At 33.2% G+C, this 15,304-nt stretch overlaps 1 protein-coding gene and 1 long non-coding RNA gene across 13 annotated transcripts; one reads left to right on the plus strand and one right to left on the minus strand.

Annotated features, from left to right (window-relative positions):
• Nucleotides 1–239: 239 nt before the first annotated feature.
• Nucleotides 240–5,190, plus strand: LOC110707550. The gene is made up of 3 exons (XR_002508552.1): nt 240–480; nt 579–717; nt 4,769–5,190. It is a non-coding gene; the product is annotated as an uncharacterized LOC110707550 (long non-coding RNA).
• A 2,958-nt stretch (nt 5,191–8,148) lies between these two features.
• On the minus strand, nt 8,149–13,417 carry LOC110707551 (serine/threonine-protein kinase MHK-like). 12 transcript variants are annotated; one of them, XR_002508563.1, is made up of 8 exons: nt 13,074–13,416; nt 12,165–12,514; nt 11,926–12,028; nt 11,686–11,738; nt 11,330–11,395; nt 8,606–10,147; nt 8,484–8,522; nt 8,149–8,400 (listed from the first exon to the last, which is right to left on the minus strand). XR_002508563.1 is itself a non-coding variant. In XM_021885570.1 (6 exons), exons 2-6 carry the CDS (start codon nt 12,277–12,279, stop codon nt 10,134–10,136), a joined length of 351 nt encoding a protein of 116 aa, XP_021741262.1. In that variant the 5' UTR covers nt 12,280–12,514; nt 13,074–13,405; the 3' UTR covers nt 8,149–10,133. The 12 variants fall into 12 exon arrangements, 1 of the variants encoding a protein (XP_021741262.1); XR_002508560.1 differs by having other exon boundaries at nt 8,149–8,522; nt 8,606–9,961; nt 10,059–10,147; nt 13,074–13,415; XR_002508558.1 differs by having other exon boundaries at nt 8,149–8,522; nt 8,606–8,652; nt 10,059–10,147; nt 13,074–13,405.
• Nucleotides 13,418–15,304: the final 1,887 nt, after the last annotated feature.

Here is a 15,304-nt window from a genome sequence, read left to right on the forward strand (position 1 = left end):
GTAGTACTAAATATTATATCCGGAGTAAAAAAAATTGTGCATTGTACGAATTTTATCTAGTATATTTTATTTTGTGATTTATTGAGGTACTTCGCATTAAAATTTTATTTTGTGATAGTTTCTTTTGTAAAAATTAAAAGAATATTTCAGTAAACTTAATGCCCACAAATTTATGTTGACAATTTTGGAAAAAACTTGTATATTAGAAGGATAGGATAAGAGATAGAAATTAGACCTTTATCTCCAAAAAAATATATTTAATAAAAATAAAAAAGAGAGAGAAATACTGGCAATCATATATTTCAGGGTAAATTCATCTGATCTGTAAATCGAGAAAATGGTAAAATAAAAAAAGCTTTGGCTCCAATGTTTTCCCACTTAAAATCAGTTACTTATCAGTATCACCTCACTTTCACTGCGTCTCACATTCTCACAGGCTGCAGCACACTCATATTAACCTCAATTGTCAGTTTCTCAAAGGTATCTCTTTTTTCCCTTCATTTTACCAAATTATGAAATTACTTTGTTTTTCTTGGTTAATTCTATTTAATTTTTTTATGGGAGTGCTTTTGGTATAGATTTGTCGATTAGGGATTAAATTTGCTCACTTGTCTGCGGCGTCTCTCATTCTAAATCCGATTCTGGCTCCCTCAATTTATACAAGAAGCATCTGTTGATCTATTAATTTATAGTGGTTATCTCATCCTATATATCAAGGTTAGAATTTTATTATTTTCTCTAAGTTTGTCAATTTTATTGGAATTGGAGTTTGTTTTGATTAATAAGTTTAATTCATTATAATTGGCGAGTGAACATGTTAAATTTCAATGTATATATTCATATCCATAGTGATCGATTTTTTACATGCATTTGATTTGGTTGAAGACCTGGAAGTATTTAAATGAGTTTTGGGTTTTTTTCTTCTTCATTATAATTATTGCTGCAATAAATTTGTTTTCTATGCCCGATATAGATAGGCGGGATTCGGTTTAGTTTTATCGGCTATGGCTATAGTTTTCGAGGGTGCTGGACTTGATCTATCAATGAAGCAGTTAAGATTATAGCCAATGAGTAGGTCGGCTTGGTAGGATCGTCATGGTTGGGGATAATGTGTTGAGAATCCATAGAGAAGACAACCGAGAAAACAGGAGGATAACAATAAAAGATCAAGGCTTTGATATTATATAAGAGAATTTAGAGATAGTTGAAAGTTAGATATTCTCATTAACTTTAGCAAGTACTTTGTATTTATAAAAGAAAGATTACATTGGCTAACTAGTTTTGCTAAAAAAACTTAAGAGTAAGTGTAGGAGTTGTTACGCTAACTATTAAAACACTAAGTAAAAGATAAACTTAAGAATAATATCGACAAGAGAAATTCAAGGAGAAAATTAAGTGTGTATTTTGACTTGACATGTAGTTAGATAATTCTGATATACATGAGTTATAACCATTAACATTGTCAAATTAAGGGAGCCGATAAGATAACAAAGCTAGTAACCGGGTTATTAGATATCTTGTTTTGTTTGAACTTAGTGAATGATGACAGATCACCTTAATAATTTTATAACTAATATGGGATCTTCTGTAGAACAAGCATTGAGTTATAATATGTCTTAACTTAGCTATTTATAGGTTCCAAATGCTGTTTTTATTAGTGTTTGAAAATATTGAAAACTTGTATTCACAATTATAAGAGTGAACAACATACTTTTGTTTTGTTTTCAGCAGGACAAGAAAAAGTCTTAGTTTTAGAAAGAACATTTAAGATGAAGTGAAACATACACACTATACTATGTACTCTTGTGAAAGTTAAATTGAAAAGCATAATAGTTGTCTATGGTTGTCATAAATTAGAGGATTTGTTACTTATTGAATAATTTGATTATGACTGAGTTTTAAATATATTCTTTTATTTATGCATCTCTATGATTCTATGCTAGTGTTATTAGCATTCTTCATATAAATGTATCTGCGGTTCTCTTAGGTGATTGATGTTCAAGTTAAGGTGGGAATCAACCAATTAACAAACTAATGACCTCATTAGTGTGATGATTAATTTTTATTTTTTTATTTTTTTTAATCCTGATATTTTTGGAGATGAATAGATGTTTGACATATAATTTTTGGTATGTATAAATGAATTTGCTATGAGGCTCTGGCTGAATGGTCATTTGGCCGAGCACTCATCTTTATGCTTAGTAGACTATAAGTTCATCTTGACCTTAATTATACTTTCCTAATGATTCAAGTAGCTAGTAAAAATAAAATCTTGTATCATCAATTTTATAATAAAAAGCCATGGTGGATGACATGGATCTGATACATATAAATCTCTGAAGCCCATTTTTTTTTATTAATGATGTTACATCATCAATTAGCCTTGAAACAACAAATATTATCTTGGATGTTGGAACTAGGAATGACCCTAGGTATAGTTTAACTAACCCCATACTATGTCAGCCCCCAATAATTTTAAGCATAAAATGCTTTCATTAACAATTGATATACATTTATTAAAGTATGTATGCTATTAGATAATATTGAAATATCAAATTGATCCAATGATTATGCTGATGATCCGATAATGATAATAGATGCTTAGACTAGGCTGATGATCTGATAAAGTGTAGTGCTATCCACTTGTCTTATTAATATGGTAATTTGCATTTACACTCATAGGACTTATTACTGAAAATGTCCATTTTGAATTGGGAAACTAGCTAGCTTGTATTTTCTAAGTTAATTGTTTTTTATCATTTTAAATTTGGATACGCTTCACTGCTTTTTTTACATGTTTAGGCTGCATATTGGCTAACTTTGGCTAGTCTAACAATTTAAAAAGAAAATCTTAGCCATTTAAAGTAGAATCTAAGAGTCTAACCGGCTTGCAATCCAAGTCCATATTCTAAATAAAATTCCACAGAGAGTAACTGGCTTGCATTCCATGTTGCTCGAAAATTTAATGAAGCGAGCATAACTAAGCTTGGTCCTAAAGGCTCCAAACTTTACTTACAATTCTAATTTTGAACATATATGTTGAGCCTTGAACAATTGAGTTGAGGACTAGTAGTGTTAAGATCAATTAAAAGTAGCTCGAGATTTGGGATGTGTGTTAAAAAATGTGTAGAACTACCCCTAGATTATTTTCTTGCCCAAGGCACCACCCATGGTTCCTGCTGCCTCTAGTGCCTGTTGTTGTACACTGTTGCTACTGCCGCTGCCCACTACTAAACCTCTGAAATGCCTGCACCAACTCCTACACAAACCCCCTTCCTCTGCCTACATGCTTGAATCTTAGAAGGCAGTTGAATTAGGACAATTAGTTGAAGACCATGGGTCTTGAATCCTAGGGCAGCGGTTGGATTATGTCAAATGAGTTAAAATTTAAAATGCCTAAGTCAAATGACAAAGTCAAAGATAGTGTTCCAGTTGGAGATTGGAGTGATTTGAAGATTCTTTTGATATACATTGTCAAGGAGAATATACTTCAAAAAACTGGGGATTAGGGAAGAAAGGGAGGTTAAGAAATTAAATTTGGAAAAGAGCAAAATCGAAATATGTTGTGGATTGACTGAATAGCTATCTGATAACTTTTGGTATTGATTACTTGTTATTACTAAGCCGAGTGTATCAATAACCATGGTTTTCTTTTAATTATGTGCCTTATCTGTTGAAGTTCGCTTCTTAGGCATGCCCATATGTTCCTCCCAAGATTTGTTGTTGCTGTTCACAGTCAAATTTAATTTTTTGATGAGGTCATTAGATATCCATATCCCCTTTTCTATTATATTAGACCAAACTAATAAGAAACTAATTTTTGAAGTGATGTTGTGTTGATGGTACTAGATGTTGGATGAACCTAGATTTTAAGTTATTGGAAGTTTGCCCCCATTTGCTCTTGTAATTTTTATTTTTTTTCAAAATTACAGATATGCTGTACATATAAACATATCTATGACTTTTATACTGGGTAGCTTGGGTGTTATACAGTAAAGAGTCATTAACCTGTTTTGTGGTTTTTTTTTTATTAGAGATTTGCTTTAGTACTATAGTTTCATGTTTTTACTAAAACTAATTTACAAGCACTTTACGCAAGAATTAAGAAGGTGAGGGCCTCTTTGTCACAAAAAAAAAAAAAAAGGTGGGGGCTGTGGGAGGGGGAAGATAAAGAAATTAGATGACAATTAAGCTTAATTACACTCAATGTTACTAACCCTTCATATGATTCATAAATAGTAACCTGAACTTAGAGTAGAATTCTGGTAGGACCTAAAACTTGTTAGTCTTCAAAGGATTCTTGATCTTATAATTTGTTTTCTTTGTCAATGATATTTGTTAGTTTCACCAACAATTTGGGATACATACTATGCCTAAACTATGGCTCAGCCACTTTTTTTTTTTTTCTTTTTGTACATCTAAGGTTAAAATTTATGCTACTCCTCAAATCTTGTTCATTAATCATATGTGGACATTTGGTTTAGAATGTTAGGTTTTATTTTGCTATACTTAGGACAAGATTGTTCTGTGAATGATTCAATGTAGTGTGCAAATGACAAATTTTTATGGGAATCTAGCTTGTATTTTCCAAGTTTTTTTTAATCATATAATAAAATTTGGATCATCACTGCTTTTTCATGTTTTAGGTTGTATGTTTGTTAGCTTTGGCCTATTATGATGTTTCAAATTAATACTCAGAGCATGGCAACTATGTACATCCAAAATATACTTATTCTGCTTCTTTTCTTTTCTTTATTTATTTATACAGGTATTAACAAAAAAGTAAGGAAAGGGAAGAAGAAAAAGAAGGCAACAAGTAAAACGAAGAATGTGATGACATTGATCAAATGGAATTTATTTTAGATTCTCCATCGTTATTCCTCGTTTGGACATTATTTTTTTCTTCTATTTATTAGCTAGACTAATAGTATACTCATCAAGATGGATTTGGTATTGAAAATTAGTTGTTATTACTTTTGATTATATATTCACTATTTTTATTGGTTTGGGATTATCTATTCAAATGCTTATTATTTACTTGTCTTTTGTACTTAACATTTCTCTACTCTAATAACTTCACAAGAATGCAACGATATCTTTCCACTCCTTCAACTTATTATAGCAATATATAAATAATTACAATAGAAAAAAGTAATCAATTTATTTTAGTTTGTTCAATTTGTAGGTAACATTTTCCAAGGCGTTGGCTTTAAGATATTTGGCAACACTTTTGTATTATTACTAGTAAATACAACAAGTGAAAAGGTTATTGCTTATTATGACTTAAGATGACAATTTTGAACTATTACCTAAGGTTGCAACAGTTTTAAGTTGTTGCCTTTGTAAAAGTGTTGCCTTAGATACTATTTTACCTTGCCTTTTAAAAATGTTGCCTTTGGATAAAAATGTGTTGCCTTAAGAATAGACAACGGGGGCATAAACTACGCCTCATATGTGTTGCCTTAGCTACAAGGCAACACTTTTTTAGTATTAGGCAATGATTTTTCAATGTTACCTATGCTTCATTTTGTTGTAGTGGAGATACGGACCTTTCTGAGACGGCGTGTCAGATTTTTGAAGTTGCTCCGTCAATTCCCTTAGATGTTCATGTTTGATAGCACCCTCACAGTCACAAAGGAATGTGATCACAAGAATGCTCTCAATTTCTTCACCCCAGTTTGAAATTAAACTCCGTATTAGGATCCGTTCCTGAAATAATTTCAAAAACCTCAACAAGACTTTTATGGTGTCTTACACAAGGATCAAGAAGTAATAAGATTAAGAGGGAAAAAAAAAACCAAAAACAAACTGAAGTTATTTGTACTAAATATCTTATTAGTAAAACATTGTTACTAAATAAAAACATACCTCAATGTCATTCGATCACACTACAATGCAAAACAAAGAATTAAACATGATAATGCAACAATATTTTAGATAAAATAGAATTTTTACCGAGTCTACAGGTTAGCTCATTAGAGCCGTTAAGATGATAAATGGTAAGAAAATTGTCTTCAGAAGGTAATGCCAGAAATTCATAAAGGTGGTAAACATCAATTGTCTTTCCAATAATGGGTTTGGTGTATTCGAAGTCGATTAGCACATGACAGTTCAATCGAAAGTGAACAACAACCTTACTTTGGGTGTTGTGGACCGTGATCTCGAAACCTCCATTCTTAGTAATGTCCGGCCTTTCTATGTATTCTGGGTTTAATTCCCATTTACGGAGAAATGAAAATGACCACGTCGCTTTGACTACTGGCTTTAGTTGAAAGCTGATGACCCTTTCAAGTTTTGTGTTCGTGACAACCCGTGTTGTGGTGTAGACAAACTCCAAATAGGTGAGTCCTTGAAGGCCAAATCGCATCCTGACTAGTTGGTCTGGTTGGAGATGAAAACACAACATAGGACGCTCTTCCAATGTTGATGCTATCTTCAATGCTTCCAAATGATGCATTATAAAACAAGCTTGAGCTTTCTGACCAAGTTCTAGTTCTCTGGTTCCAGCACCCTGCAAAATCGACAAACAAAATATTTAATTCTCTTAATCATCGATTACAGTAACCTTCTTTTGTAAAACAAGTCATTGAAGATAATTAAGATTGATTACAAAAGAAGGTTATTGTAATCGATGATTAAGAGAATTAAGTATTTTAGTTGTCGATTTTGCAGGATGCTGGAACCAGAGAACTAGAACTTGCGCAATTTTACATCCTGGAAAATGTTCAGCTCGCGTGAATCATTATACACCAAATACATTTTATATTACATGAAACAAATTATATAAAATCATTTACGTAAGATAAATTAACAAATTACGTGAGATTATAATATATGTTCAGCTCGCGTGAATCATTATACACCAAAAACATTTTATATTACATGAAACAAATTATATAAAATCATTTACGTAAGATAAATTAACAAATTACGTGAGATTATAATATATGTTCAGCTCGCGTAAATCATTATACACCAAAAACATTTTATATTACATGAAACAAATTACATAAAATCATTTACGTAAGATAAATTAACAAATTACGTGAGATTATAATATATGTTCAGCTCGCGTGAATCATTATACACCAAAAATATTTTAAAACAAATTATATAAAATCATTTACGTAAGATAAATTAACAAATTACGTGAGATTATAATATATGTTCAGCTTGCGTGAATCATTATACACCAAAAACATTTTATATTACATGAAACAAATTACATAAAATCATTTATGTAAGATGAATTAACAATTACGTGAGATTATAAATATTATAATCTCACGTAATTTGTTAATTTATCTTACGTAAATGAGTTAATGTTATGCCAATTTTTACTACTCCCTCTGTGTTTTTTTTTTATTTGCATTAGTTTGACCGACACATTTGCCGAGACGCAACTTTGACCATTAATATCTTTAACTGTAATTTAACAAGATTATATTATGAAACTAAACATTATGACGAATCTAATGACATCATATAATAATATTGATTTATTTTATAGAGGTGAAAAAATTAAGTCAACCATGATATGTGAATAGTGCAAAAATTAAAGTGATGCATTTTAAAAAATCGGAGTGAGCACAAATTAAACTTTTTATCGTCAAAATGACTTCCAAAATTTTTACCGAGAAAATTATTCTACATGTAATATTTTCAGACACGAAAACCAAGGGATAATTAATAACTGAAGGGATACCATCACATTAGATTATTCAAAGGTTAAATCAACCCTAATTATTTCTCATAAGTTAAAAAACAATATCTATTTTTGTTAAAAAATGCAATAATTCTAGAAACACTCCTAGTCATTATTTATTGAAACGGAGGTATATTCCATCGCTAAAATGCCATTAAACACAATCATACATTCCATATTACACGGAGTAATATATAAGCCGTAGGGTGAGAGTCAACAGGCTTGCATCGTCTCAATTTAATCAAAATTCGCTTTACATACCAGAATCCACAAGTTTCAACTTTCTAAGAACTTCAAAACTCTGAAGAACATCCAATATTTGGGGAAAAAAAAAGGGTTTCTTCAATTGATTGCCTTTTATTACACTACACAAAGTAGCTCCATAAATTATCATTTTCGAAATCAAATGAATGGAGATTGTGTTATACGAAATTTGAGCATTCTTAGAAGATTAAGAAATATTTAGAATGAAGTATGCACATGAATAATTCAAGCAATACAGACCCCAAATATTATATGAAAAGGAGAATACATATAATTTTACAGAAACATTCAAACTATCCTGGTCCTGGTAGCTTTTTTCTGCAGCTACAAGGCGGTCACAGAACTCGGATCAACTGCATGCTTCTCAGTCATTTCTGTACCCCTTCACCATCACCCGAGCCAGGGATCATAAAATTATACATTTAAACCAGCTGGTACATTCAGAGTAATTGATGGACATAAGGACGGAGAAAGGGAGATGGGTCATATACCAGACAAAGAATATATGTAAAACCTGCACTGATTGTAGTCCAGAAGTTGGAAACTCAATCTCCTGCAGAGCGTTTATGTTAAGACGCAACACTATAACTACTTGGGCTGATAAACCAAAGTGAAAATGGACGCCACATTACTAACCATCAACTGTATATTGTCCTTATTGCTAGCTCAGTTGCTTCATTTGCCTGTCATCCACACAACACAGAAGCAGTGGAGACAGTGAAGTGAGAATCAGAAAGTTGATTTACAAAATGATTACAAACAAGTCACTCAACAAGTAAGCGCATGGATTCCAGATCATATAGAAGCACACATTTTGCTCACTAAGATACATTAGAAGCTTTTAGGGCCTATTCACGATTCATGAACTGCACTCTAATTCCTTTCGACTACAGGCCTCTACTGTGAATTATAACGAACATCACAGTTATATATCCATCTATAAGGTACATTAGCAGTTCAGCTCCCCATTATCCATTCTTTTTTCATATTCAGAACAACAATATTATTTCATTGACTCCAACAAACACTCAAGATTCAAAAAAGTCCAACAAGAAACCAATCAAAACACCTCATTGCTACAACAGTAATGTCTTTACAATTGTAGCTTCCAGGAAATCAAATTATCAACAGATTATAACTAACACACAAATTACTCAAAAACTTGCATTCTGGTTTGGCTGAGGATCAGAAGAGGGGTTTAATAAAAGAGGGCTTTAATAGCGGTTATGAGAGAACCTATGTCATTAATGTAGCGTTTTTCTTTAACCGCTATAATTCAACCTTTTCAACTATATTAATAGCAGTCATGGCAAGCAAAACCACTGTAAAACAAAAAAAAAAAAAAAAAAAAAAGGCTATAAAAGCTATAATTTGGCATAGGGGAAAGGGTTTAAAATAATACTATCGTCTCCTTACCCAAACTTTAAAAAAATATTCTCCCTCCTTCCTCTATTTCCTCAAACTCCCTCTTTCTCTTTCTCTTTCTCTTTCTCAATCTTTCTCCCCCCTCTTCTCCTTGCTCCCTTTTTTTATGACTTCATACCTTATCTCTCTCTTCACTTATATCATCTAAGGTTATAGAATATGACATGGCTGCTATGTGAAATAATTATAGGATATGCCTGATAAGGTAATAGCATTAATAAATCAATCAAAGCCTTATAAGTGGGGTCGGCTACATGAAACAAAAGTGATTATTCCGTATAGTCATCCACAAAAATCTTCCTCCTCCATCCCGTACGATCAAATGCATCATTCTCATGATTGATTGAATAAGTTTAAAAAAAAAAATCTCAAAACTATATGATTGAAGTAAATAGAAAAATCTTAAGACCATAAGTAAATAAACAACAAAACAAATTGATCATATATGCATGGAATTGGATATCTTGAGAGTAGAATCAAACCCATCAACATGGAAAGTAGCAGTAGCAGCTTTCTGGAAGATTGAAATTCAACAGCATTACACTAAATTCTCCACCTCGGATCAGACTATGCTTGTATAAGGTCAAGTGGTAACCAAATAATATGTCAGTAAGAAATGGATCAGATGCTAAGTTAGATCCATCATGCACAAATCAATTATTACCTAATTGTGAGTTTGTGGTCTGTATGCACCAGTTGCTCATCCAAGGACTTGATCCAGGATCTGCCAAGCTATAGTCTATATAATCAGCACTGCATTAAATGAAAGAAACAAAGAAAAGGTAAATAATAAATCCACAAGTTAAATTGTAAAATAATTCTTAAATAATAGATTCAAGGTTTGTGAGAGATGAATGTATAGTCACCACATGCAAACTTGAATCTATTATTATAGCAAGCATACAAATTCACAATGCAAGGACCAAATCCATATTAAAATAAACATTAAGTATGATACTTTATACAACAAGTGACACTCCCAATTTTAGAGACTAACCTCTTAGAAAAATGTGCAGAGATAATAGAAGAGGCAATTTTAAATAAATTGATTTCGAGTGTTGAGCTTATCAAATTTGAGATTATTAATAGAAGGCTAACAGAACATCCAGTATTAATGTTGATACTTAAAGGCACATAAAATAAGCTGATTCTTTAAGGCACGGCTATATACAATTCCAAATAAGATTGTTAAGTTCAATGTCACTATCATATCCAGGCAATAAAAGCTATAGTTCTCCCCTGTGCGTGAAATGTGAATAAAAATGGCATTTCCGAAAACGTAAAGGATGCAAACGTCTTAAAAACCCTATTAAAAGTACATAAATACTAATGAAGCTGCTAAATTTGTGTGACCTTTTGTACTCTCTCTCTCTATCTCTCTCTCTCTCTCTGTGTTGCTGGTAGAAGAGACCCTGATAGACCACAAATGCTACACACAATTTAGAAGCTTGGAACATAATGAGAATATTTAACTCAAGCCTTTCTATGAATTGACCTTAAAGTTCCGAGCTTTTATCTATTATAAGAAATTTGGCTTTTATATGAATTCTTCTCACTGGTATTCAAATTTATTCTGGCCATATATGACATCATGTTCTTAAATATGGTACAAGCCAAATATTCTGAGATAGGCAACATGAAAAAAGTATAGGTCATACACATAATTTGTGATTTCTTTGGAAAATATGTCTATGCAAGTTCGTACTTTCCACTTTCCAAACTCTCAAACACTAAGAAGCAAAGGGCAGGAGCAACCATATTAAGATAAGGTTAAGAACTTAAACTTAACAAAATTTAAGTTTTTCCAATGGTACAAATAAATCAGCAAAAACATATACCCTCAAAGAATATGTCAACCAAATGAAGATTTTCTACAAATTTTCTAATTAAAATAATTATTTCACCACAGTTCACTAAGACTAAATCAAACATTACCTTCTCTAGGGAAAATAGGACACACGGTTAAAAGTTCAGCCATGACTGCACCAATTGCCCACATATCTGCAATAATACATAAACATTAAGCAACTTGCAAGGAAATGGAGAAATGGACAAATAAACATCCTCCTAATATAGGACAAAGGAACGTAAACAGATAGTATACGCAAGTGAGTAGAAAAAGAATGCTAGAATTCACATACTACCAGCAGGGATATTATACCAATTAAACAAAAGAAACAATAGAGCACTTAATTAATGACATTATCAAGGCAGCGAAAGACATTACTGATTGATGAAAAAAGGACCGACACTCAATGAAAAAATTAAAAATAAAAATTTAGAGCTCAAACCAATTGCAGGAGTGTAAGTTGAAGACTTTAAGAGAACTTCTAGGGCCCGGTACCTGGAAAACAATACAAAAACTTATATGAGATGTACTTGATAGCTTTAGTGCTTTACACACTATCGAAGATGCAGATGCACATAAAACAATTGATGATAATTGCAGGAGCTCTTTAGCATAGTACATAATTATAATGTATATGCATAGAATAGATATGACCCAAAGGGGAAGAATTTTATGCACTCACCAGCGTGTTGAAACATAATTAGTACAAGGAGGCATTGATGAAAGCTCCCTGGCGAGTCCAAAATCAACAATTTTGATCACATCATTCGTTACCAAAAGATTCTCTTTTATGGGCAAAATTAAAAGAAATTCGAAGGTTAGAGTGAAAAAAAGGCACATTTAGAGGACAGAACATATTTGATAGTCACTAAATGAAACTTTTGATGTGCTGAAATCCGAAAGCATGGCTAAATATCATACCAGGTTTTAGATCCCGATGAAAGTATTCATTCCTATGCAAGTGTGCCAGCCCTTGAAGAACCTGGGTCAAGAGGTTTCTTATCTTGTTCCGAAAAGGTCTCTGTCGTTCCTTCATTAAATGATATAGATTGCATTCCAGTACAGGTTAAAAACTATAAAGTCTTTCATCATCTCTATAGATGAGAAACTGTAAAGTCTTTCATCATCTCTGTCGTTCCTTCATTAAATGATATAGATTGCATTCCTGTACAAGTCTCTGTCGTTCTTTCATTAAATGATATAGATTGCAAGAGACTGGATATACTCTACAGCGGCATTCATGCATTGTGTTTTTTTTATCATGATGAGAACTGCCATTTAGGACATAGAACCAATCTTTAAGAGGTACACCACTAATCATAGCTAAATTACCAAGTTTTAAGGTTAAAAACTAAAGTTAAGTGAGTAACTGAATATTACACATGTTACCAAGATTGCAAAAAAACACGACACCATATATTCAAATATAAAATTATACTCACAAAGCTATTCATAAAGATGATTTCACTAACTATAATTGAAACCCTGATCTAAAATTAGAATGAAAATCCTAATCCAAATACACCTAGGGATAGTTGCAAGATTGATTAATCATTTCATAGATGTCTCTCTATACCAATTACATTGAATGCCAAAATGAAATGGATACCCAAATTCAAGAATAACGTATTGATTTTCCACCTTAGGTTATGGGTTTTTAAGCTCAATAATGAATAAACTAACGAAGAAACAATTCATCCTTTGTCAACCCTAAAATATAATATTTGTAACATAGTACTGTCATTTCAAAATTACAAGTCCTAGGTTTACTAAACAAACAGATTGATCAATAAAAGGAAAATCAAAAGAGGGGGCATAAGCAACACATACACATATTCCAATGTTTGAAGAAGCTGCTGCAATAGCGGAAGAAGGGAGGGGAGAGAGTGAATCTAAGCGAGGAAGAGGGTTTTTTCTGGGTCAGAGGAAGTGGGGATTACGGTTTTAGGGTGGGAATTTGCGGTTGAGGTTGGATTTTTGGTGGTTCTGGGGGAAAATGAAGGTTTTGAGGAGTTTCCCGGTGGTGGAAGCGGCGGCGGAGGTGGTGGGGAAAATTGAAGGTGTCTTGAATTGCGAATTACAAGGCCAGGAATTGGAGAAATTGTCTCAACCGCCCATTTTAAAAAATTATAAAAATAGGAAATTCTGGACAAATGTAAATAATTTTAATCCTGATAAGTAAGGAAAATAAATTAGGAATAAGTAATAAAATTATAAAACAATCCTTACTAATTTCTACCCTTTCAATTTCATTAAGGGCAATTTGGTATTTTTCAACTCATTTCTTATTCCTTCTCCTTATACCACCCCTTAGCTATAATACCAACTTTCATATGTAGCTGGTCACGCCGTGTGGCCAACCACAATTTCTATTTTATTTTTTATAATTTTCTCTCTCTCCTCTCCTCTCCTCTCATTTTCTCTTTCTAACTTTCTGTCTCTAACTGTCAATGGCCGGAGCACCGACTTCCACCATCGTTGTCTTCGTTTCCGCCGTCATCGTCTTCGTGTTCGTCGTCGTCAAAGCTCCTCAAAGCTCCAAACCAACCCAGATCTCCTCTCCAACCAACCCAGATCTCCTCGAAGCTCCAACTAACCCAGATCGCCGTCTTCGTCTTTGTCGTCCATTTCCGACGAACAACTTTTAGTAGGGTTGTGCAAAATTATCCGAAAATTGAAAACCTGAAAACTCGAACCGTAACCGAACCGAAAATTAGGGTACCCGTTCCGATAACCATAACGGTTCGAGTACCCGATCCGATAATTTGTTATCGGATACAGTTATTGGGTATCATTTTAAAATTAACGGTTACCCGATCCGATTTGATAAGTAATTTTTTCTTTTTTTTCCAACTTAAATCTAATTATCCAAAATCTAAACTCTTACTTTACTTCATAATCACTTCATAATTTAGATGATTAGTAATATTATTATTAGTAATTTGGTCATGATCATGTGGTATCATTGTTAATTAGTGTTGAATTACACCATAATAACTAAAATTTAAAGTCTATTGGTTCAGTTAATGGATATCATTTTTAATGTTATTGGTTATCGAGTACCCGAACCGTTAATATTAATGGTACGGGTACCCGTCCCATGCTCACCCCTAGCTTTTAGGGCTATTCTTGATGTTCGGGGCAGAAATCTCCATGGATTGGCAGAGATTGGCGCAAATTGAAATTGAAATTTACTTTCCAGAAATTGAAAACCACTGAAGCGTCGCAACTGACCACCGCACCACCACTCCACCTTCGCGTAAGGGCATATGTATATGGAAAATGCTACATATATTGTGATTAGAACAATTTTCTTTTTTAGATTGTATACGATGGCTGAGTTATGTGTATGCTTGGTGGTTTGGTGGCTACCTTAGCGGTGGAATTAATGGTTAGGTCAGGGGTTACTAGATCCGGTCAGGGGTTATTAGGTCTGGTTAGGGGTTACTAGGTCAGGGTTACTAGGTGGAGTCAAGGGTTACTAGGTCCGGTCAGGGGTTACTAGGTCAGGGTTTACTTGGTCAAGGGTTACTAGGTCCGGTCAGGGGTCACTTGGTCAAGGGTTACTAGGTCGGAGGGGTTACTTGATCAGAGGGATTACTTGGTCAGGGGTTACTTGGTCAGGGGTTACTAGGTCGGTGGGGTTACTTTTGTCATGTGTTAGCTGGCCACACACAAAACCTCCTGTAGTTATAGAAATGGGGGGATAAGTGGTTGTTTTTATCTCTATCCCTAAGACCTTAACTCCTACTAATCCCCATCCATCTAAACAAACATTACTTTTCTTCTAACCCCATCTTTTATCCTTATCCCACCCCTTTTATCCCCCTAAACAAACACCCTCTAATTGTTGCCTTAATTGGGTTCATTGGCAGGTTTTGGCGTAATGCTCCTTTACTTATTTTTTTACCTTATTGTTATGCTTATTATGATTATTTTGTTAGCTTCTTTGTTTATTTTTCAATAGAGGGTCCGGTCATCAGGCCCCTAGCTAGCCGGGCTTACCTGGAGTATTGCCTCGATAGTTTCTCGGGTTTTCTTCGACGGAGAGTCTATGGGCC

This window comes from Chenopodium quinoa, unplaced genomic scaffold (assembly GCF_001683475.1).
Source record: "Chenopodium quinoa cultivar QQ74 unplaced genomic scaffold, ASM168347v1, whole genome shotgun sequence".
Taxonomy (NCBI): Eukaryota; Viridiplantae; Streptophyta; class Magnoliopsida; order Caryophyllales; family Amaranthaceae; genus Chenopodium; species Chenopodium quinoa.